At 41.0% G+C, this 8,470-nt stretch overlaps 1 protein-coding gene across 1 annotated transcript in view; it reads right to left on the bottom strand.

Annotated features, from left to right (window-relative positions):
• Positions 1 to 8,470, bottom strand: part of numbl (NUMB like endocytic adaptor protein) — a gene marked incomplete in the record, with an annotated part of 65,283 nt that overhangs the window by 12,568 nt on the left and 44,245 nt on the right. The window contains 2 exon segments of the mRNA XM_037678075.1: positions 1,915 to 2,122; positions 4,221 to 4,361. Of these exon segments, the coding sequence (XP_037534003.1) occupies positions 1,915 to 2,122; positions 4,221 to 4,361 (349 nt within the window).

The raw sequence follows: 8,470 nt of genomic DNA, 5'->3' as shown, positions 1-8,470 counted from the left end.
ATAATATTACGAGAATAAAGTCGTACAACAATAAAGTCATAATATTAAGAGAATAAAGTCATAGTATTATGAGAATAAAGTTGAAATATTAGGAGAATGATGTCATATGACAATGAAATCATAATATTACGAGAATAAAGTCATACAACAATAAAATCATAATATTACAAGAATAAAGTCATAGTATTATGAGAATAACGTCAAAATATTAGGAGAATGATGTTGTATGACAATAAAGTCATAATATTACTAGAATAAAGTTGTACAACAATAAAGTCATAATATTACAATAAAGTTGTACAACAATAAAGGCATACTATTACGAGAATAAAGTCATAGTATTCTGAGAATAAAGTCATAATATTAAGAGAATAAAGTCGTACAACAATAAAGTCATAATATTACAAGAATAAAGTCATACAACAATAAAGTCATAATATTACGAGAATAAAGTCATAGTATTATGAGAATAAAGTCAAAATATTAGGAGAATAAAGTTGTAATATCAGAACTACGACATGAAAAAGCTATTTTACAGCTGCTGATGAATGTTGAATGGCTTGTTAAGTTGTACTTTGGTACTGGTTTTACAAATAAGGAAATACTTAATCTGTTGGCTGGTGAAGATTCTCAGTCATCCAGGACATGATGAATTCAAAAAACGTTCAATACAAAAACAACTGGACTTCATTTGTAACAGAAGACGTTTCACTCCTCATCCGAGAAGCTTTCTCAATTCAAAGAGCAGTGAGTAAGGGATTCAGGTTATAAGACTGAGTGAGATAAGACTCACACACATAAGACACACACACGCATATGTAGATTGGCAGTTCACACCTAAACACCTTAACAGTAGGTCTTGAATTAGAATGAATTAGATGAACAAAGACCTACTGTTAAGGTGTTTAGGTATGAACTGCCAATCTACATATGTGTGTGTGTGTCTTATGTGTGTGTGTCTTATCTCACTCAGCCTTATAATGGATGAGGAGCGAAACGTCTTCTGTTACAAATAAAGTCCAGTTGTTTTTGTATTGGACGTTTTTTGAATACTTAATCTGTTAGCACATCAGCATCAGATTAGTATCAATATCAGGATTTTGAAACGATTGTGCAAATGACTATGTCTGTTTCCAAGAAAGAAGCACATGAATTTGGAAGATATTGCTTCTTTTGTGGAAGAGGAGCTTTCTGGCAGTGGGCGACTGCAAAGCTACAAGTGGTTAGCTTAGTAGTTTTTCTAACTGAAAATGACTTACGAGTTTATTCTCGTAATATTTTGATTTTATTCTTGTATGAGTATTCTCGTAATATTACAACTTTATTCTCATATGACTTTATTCTCGTAATACTATGACTTTATTCTCATATGATTATTCTCATAATATTACAACTTTATTCGGTAATACTACAACTTTATTCTCGTATGACTTTATTCTCATAATACTACAACTTTATTCTGGTAATACTATGACTTTATTCTCGTATGACTTTATTCTCATAATTTTTTTCTTTCTTTTTTTTTCATTTACCCTTTATTTATACAGGTAGTCTCATTGAGCCACGAGAACTCATTTTCAAGAGAGACCTGTTTAGGGAGCAGATGGGGGTTAAGGGCCTTGCTCATGGGCCCAGAGTGTGGCGAATGAGGGTAGGGGCAGGTGTGGGTGCTTCACCTACCCCACCCACATTTTTTATGTTGTCAGTACCGGGGCTTGAACTGGCGATCTTCTGATCACAGGCCCACATTCTCTAACCTCTGCGCCACCACTCCCCATAAGGTAATACTACTACTTCATTCTCGTTATGTATTTTTTCTTAGCGTGGCCCTAATACTCCATCGTATAGTTTGAACGCTCTTTCCATTGATGACATTTGAGATTTTTCTGGCTCAGGTGTAAAACGCTCTCTGACCTTTCTTCTTGTCCTGCAGCTTCTCATCTCGCTCGCTGCTGCTGCCCTGCTGGCTGGAGGATGAGTTGATGCGGAAAGAGCCTTCACGCACAAACGAGGTGCGACTGGCATCAAACGACGCCGTCACGCCACACTCCTTCTCCCTGCGCTGCTTCCTCTCCAGGCAGGCGGCGAAGGCACAGCCCACTGCGTGGCTCAGCCTCTCCCCCTGAGACACAAACTACAATGTTACTTTCAGCAACACCTCACACTGTAAACCTGTAACGTTTAAAGACTGTTTTTAGATTCAACGCTCATTTCAACCAGCAGTGGCTCTCATACTGTTGGGTACGACTTCTAGAAGAAGATGAGTTATATTTTATTTTAATTTAATTTCTGGGCCCAAGAATTTCAAGCAGAACTTATGTTTAGATGTTTCAACCCGTACTTTGTTTTTGTGAGGGGCAGACTGCGTGTTGGACTGTGTAAGATTCTATTCAGACTCCCTTGATGAGAATCAAATGGTACTCCAGTTCTGACCCATGTTTGTTGACCGCCTTTGTCTGTCCATCTGTCTTGTGAGTTGGATAACTTAAAAAATAAGCAACAATCCATTTTGGTCTGTAGCTGCATCTAGGTATAAGAAAGGTCACTATCGAAACATGGGTTGCCACATCAAAATCCAAGATGGGCACCACCGTATATATATTTGTAAATTGTCTACCCCAATGAGGGCAGCACGGTAGCGCAGTTGGTAGAGCTGCCGCCTCTCAGTGAGCAGGTCGCCCAATCAAATCCTGGCCAGGGCCTTTCTGGGTGGAATTTGCAAGTTCTCTCCGCGCATGCGTGGGTTTTCTCCGGGTACTCCGGTTTCCTCCCACAGACCAAAAACATGCATGTTAGACAGATTGGTAACTCTAAATTATACCTAGGTGTGAGTGAGAGAGTGAATGGTTGTTTGTCTTGTTTGTCTCATTTGTCTCTGTGTCCCTGTGTTGGACTGGAGACCTGTCCAGGGTGTCCATCACCTCTCACACAGTGATTGCTGGATATGGGCACCAGTGACCCCAGTGACCCCCGCGACCCGAAAAAGAAGAAGCAGGAAAAAGATAATAGATGGATGGATGGACTGCCGTGAGCATTTGAGGAAACTATGCTGTCTAGTTTCTATATTGCTTGAAAAAGTAGTTTCCTCAAATGATTGGGATGGCCACAGATTAATTTATGGCAGCCAAGGCCACCATTGGTCACCCCCTGGCTCCTCCATTGTGTCTGGTGATGGATAAAACTGCTCCCTCCACTCTCCAGGATCTATCACTCTGCTTTGCCTCGGACAAGAAAAAAACTAAATAAACAAAAAAACAACAACTAAGGTTTACTTGTCTTCCCTGTTCAATTCCAGTCCAGAAAAATGCTCATCTTGAAAACTATGATGGGGGACATCGGCGTACTGCTTGTTTACTCACAATGTGCAACGGTGTATTTAGACATAAAAAGAGGTGAGATTAAATATATCTAGCTGTTGGAATAACAAAGAATGGTGAAAGAAAAAACTGGTTGTGTGTCTGAAAACTTGACAGTTGACTGAATGAAATGTAATGAAATGTTTGAGAACCACCGTCTTCTATAAAGTGAATAATGATCATTTATTGCAAACAAACAGTATCTGTCTATTGATAGCTTTATCTGCGCACAATGTGTTATAGAGTTAAGTTGTCAAACCACACGAGTCTAAATGCAACAACTTCCTGCAGTGTTCTCCTGCTCTTAGGTGTGAGCCCCTTCAGGGTCGGCCATGACAGCAACAGGAGAGACATGGAGCGTGTAGACATGGAGAAGGTGTCAGGCAAACAGAGGCAGACAGAGATGGATAGATAACCCTGCAGACTTAATCCCTTTTTCTAATCCCACAGATTTGCGCTCTGTTCTCTTCTAACCACATTATTAATCCAACCCTCAGTTTGAGTTCATGTAACCAAGAAACCCTATTTAAACCAGACTGAATTACATCTTAACTCTTTTTTATTTTGTTAAAATGTTTTTATTGGGTTTATTATTATTATAATAAATTTATTATTAACATAAATTTGACATGACATGAGAGTGTACTGCTCTTACTGCTGCAGGCCTTAAATTTCAGCTTGAGGTTTGAAATCAGCTGGCTTGGCTGCAAATATACTTTAAGACAGTACAATAATCTTGACTTATTATTTTATAACTCATGCACTAATAGCAGAACTTCTGTGAGCAACTACTGAACTATCATCTTATCTAAAGCAATGTATTGACAAAATGTAAGACAAACAAAATGTCACAAAAAGACTCACAGAGTCTTTCAGAGCCATGAAACAGTGGCACATCCAGCGTCGGGTGGTTCCATCTCTGCAGATATAGGAGAAGGCCTTGTCGTAGTTACGGTCAGGAGCGCAGAATGAAACCTTCTCTATGGTCTGGTCCACGATGAGGTCCTGAGAGAGGCAGACACAGGAAACAAGACAAGAAATAGGTGGGATTACATTACATCAAAGAAAAACAGAAAAGTTCAACAAGTGTACAAAATATGGCACATTACACACCCGTCCATCCAACCTGGAGCATATTGTTGTGTTTAAAACCTTTAATACTCCTTATACATCCATCCATCCATCCATTATCTTCCGTTTATTCCGAAGTCGGGTCGCAGAGGTAGCATCTTGAGCAGGGAGGCCCAGACATCTCTTTCTACAGCCTCCTCTTCCAGCTCTTCTGGGAGGACCCCAAGGCATTCCCAAGTCAACCAAGAGACATAGTATCTCCAGCATGTCCTGGGTCTTTCCTGGGATCTTCTCCCAGTCAGACATGCTCGAAACACCTCCCTAGGGAGTTGTCCAGGAACCAGAGTTTGTGGCCATAGGAGAGGGAACATAGACCGACCGGTAAACAGAAAGCTTTGCCTTAGAGCTCAGCTCTCTCTTCACCACAACAGACCGGTACAGAGTCAGCAATACTGCAGATGCTGCACCAATCCATCTGTCAATCTCACGCTCCATTCTTCCCTCACTCGTGAACAAAACCCAGAGATTCTTGAACTCCACCACTTAAGGCAGAACCTCACCATAGACTGGAAGAGAGAAATCCATCCTTTTACGACAGACACGATACACCCATCAACAAATATACAGCAATCTATAGCAAAGACACAGTCAAGCAAGGACCTTGTATACCTTTGACCTTGACCTTAGAGCTGGGGAGATGAAAATATGCTACATGTTGTCTAGTGGTGGTACAAAAGTGTATTAATTTTGTTAAATTATCTTGAGTGGATCAGAAGTTATGGCCCGGTCAAGCAAAGATGTTGTATAACATTTGACCTTGATTTGTGGCCTTGAAGCTGGGGAGATATTGCACAACATACTCCACCAAGTGATGATGCATATGCGTGTGAAGTTTTGTTCAATTTTCTTGAGCGCATCAGACATTATGGGCAGAACAAAAGAAGGTTTACAGATGGACATGCAGAGAATACACTTTAATACATCGCCTTTCAACGGGCGTTTGAAAACGAGTCACTAAAATGGCTTTTTATCTAAAGAAAGTTTAAAATACTCATTTAGTTTTGTACAAATTAGTCCAAATACTGATCCACAAAACACTCAATGACAAAAATGTTAAGGAGCAGGTTAGAGCGGTGGAACTTAAAGAAGGTCATGTGTGGTATAGTGATTAAAATATCAATCAAATGAATAACAGTGTTATCTGTGCAGGGACTCTGCTGCTTCCAGGTCAGTAAGGTGTGGCTCACCGTCAGGTTTGCTTACAAGCAGTTATTTAGTGAGTCATACAGTCTTTGTATCTTCTTCTGTGGCAATTCAGTCCACAGTTGTAAGTGTCCTTCAAGATCTGACAGATCATCACTTGGTCAGTGAAGCTATTACACACATGTTCAATTGGGGAAAGAAAAAGGGACCACATGAGGGCCTCATTCTGCTGCAGAACATAGACTGGTGTTGTCTTTTCAAAGACTGTTTCATGGTCCTGTTTTAGGGGCTGCTGTAGCTTGGTGGCCAATACTGTGGCCTGGCTGCAGGTTTGAGCCCAGGTTGCACCAAGAAGGGCATACAGAGTAAAACAATAACTATAATGTGACCGCTCGCTGCGGCAACTCCTGCACAAAGAAGCAGTCTGAAGAAATCATCTACGCCGATGATTGCCAAATTTATTTCCCCCTGAGGCACAGAGGCACACGCTCTATTCAGCCTCTTCTTGACTGCCTGGTTGACATCCGGGACTGGATGGCTTTAAACTTCTTAAGCTTCAATGAGAAGAAGTCTGAAGTCATGCTGTTCCATCCCAGTGGCTCACTCATGAACCATGACATTGACCTTTTCTCTCTAGCCCCGCTAGAGAAACAAAAGGTCACTAATCTGGGGGTGATAATGGACCCGTCCTTAAAACTCAACAGTCACGTAAACATGATGGTCAAATCCTGTTTTTTTCAGCTGAGACGGCTGTCTAAGCTGAAGCCTATACTCTCCAAAAAGAACCTTGAGACAGTGATCCACGCCTTCATAACATCTAGGCTTGATTACTGCAATTCACTTCTGTTTGGAATCAGTCAGTCCTCCATTGCTCGTCTACAACTGGTCCAAAATGCTGCAGCCCGATTTTTAACTGGTACAGGCTATAGAGAGCACATCACGCCAGTTTTGGCCTCCCTGCACTGGCTACCCATTCACCTTCGGATCCATTTCAAAATTCTCATGTATGTTTTTAAATCACTGAACAGTTCCGCCCCATCCTATCTCACTGATCTTCTGCAGCCATATGTCCCACCGCGCTCTCTGAGGTCAGCAGACCAGATGCTTCTTTCAGTCCCAGAAACCCGTCGTAAGCTCAGGGGTGACAGGGCTTTCTCTGTTGCAGGTCCACGACTGTGGAATGAGTTGCCACTGAGTGTCCGGCAGGCTCCCACACTCTCAGTCTTTAAGTCTCGCTTGAAGACCCACTTCTATTCGCTTGCCTTTAACACGGTGTGATTTGTTTTGGCCCGGTCTGTTCTCTACTCTGTTGGCCATTTTAGTTAGCTTCTGCTGCTATTTGTATCTGTATTTCTATTTTATGTTTTCCTAACTGCTGTGCATGTTTGTGTTCTTTTGTACAGCACTTTGGTTGGCCTTGTTGCTGTTTTAAGTGCTATATAAATAAATTGGTATGGTATGGTATGGTAAAAACAACCACCAGGGTCCTATCTTAGGTGGGGTAAGACATGTGGACACAGGATGACACTAACGAAGGGCTGTTCCATCAGGGTTCCCCAAATAGACGACCTGAAGTCCTACCCTATGGATCCCCACACCACAACGCCAGGAGTAGAGTTGATGTGTCTCTACAGCATTGGTAAGATTGATCCTCTCCCCTCAGAACTGTCACTCACTCGCATGATGATCCTTTGTGGTACAACAAAAACCAAGAGAAACTTCTGAACATGATACGACTCCACTTGACATTAATCCATTCCTCCCAGTTACGGCACCGCTCTAAATGCAGCCGTCTGTGCTCTGGTGTTAACAGCAGCCTATATGAAGGACATGAACTTGTATTGTAGTCCGATACAATGTGGGATGATACGGTGTGTTGTCGTGTTTTCATGTGTGGGTGCCCTCATGTAGCCACTGGTTTAAACAAGACCAATGGGTAGGTGAGACCACGGTGACATGATTTGTCCTGATCTGTATGTCCTGATGGTCAAAGTCTTACAAGAGCTGGAATATGAAGAAAAATGAGCCTGAAAAGCAGTCACACAATCATACCACAAGATTCAAACACGTCCTACTCATTTTAGGTTGTTTATTTTCGCAAAAGTAACATCTGGAATCCAGTAAAATTAATGTAAATGTTTTAATATACAATATATAGAAATGTGTATTTTCCCAATAACTGTATATCTGTATAGTCTTGTTACTTTCTTCTTGGTTTAGTGTTTTTATAGCCATTTTGTATTGTTTTATTTTGTGTTTTTAATGTTGTGAAGTGTCCTTGGATGTATTGAAAGGCACTAACAAATAAAATGCATTATTATTATGATGATGATCTGGTAAGGCTCAGTTGTCCCAGCAGGTGATTTGTGCACATTTATTTAACAATTCCTATTTTTTTTTTTTTTTTTTTTTTTTTTTTTTTTCATTTAGCTTTTATTTATCCAGGTTAGTCTCATTGAGCCACGAGAACTCATTTTCAAGAGAGACCTGTTTAGGGAGCACATGGTGGGGTTAAGGGCCTTGCTCATGGGCCCAGAGTGGGGCGAATGAGGGTGGGGGCAAGTGTGGGTGTTTCACCTACCCCACCCACAATTTTTGATGTTGTCGGGGCCGGGGCGTGAACCGGCGATCTTCGGATCACAAGCCCACCTCTCTAACCTCTGCGCCACCACTCCCCACTAACCCTTAATTTATTGCATATGTGTACATTTGTAAACCTGTTCATGCATTTGTGGATGCTGTTGTATGCATGGGTGACTACTTTTAAGACTAGTTTATCTTCATACTGGAAATGCTGTGCAGGGCAATGTCAACAAAAAATAACTATATAACTATATATA

Source organism: Nematolebias whitei, chromosome 6 (assembly GCF_014905685.2).
Source record: "Nematolebias whitei isolate Nwh7 chromosome 6, NemWhi1, whole genome shotgun sequence".
Taxonomy (NCBI): Eukaryota; Metazoa; Chordata; class Actinopteri; order Cyprinodontiformes; family Rivulidae; genus Nematolebias; species Nematolebias whitei.
Note: the sequence above shows the minus strand (reverse complement) of the source record. Positions and strands in the feature narration are given on the sequence as shown.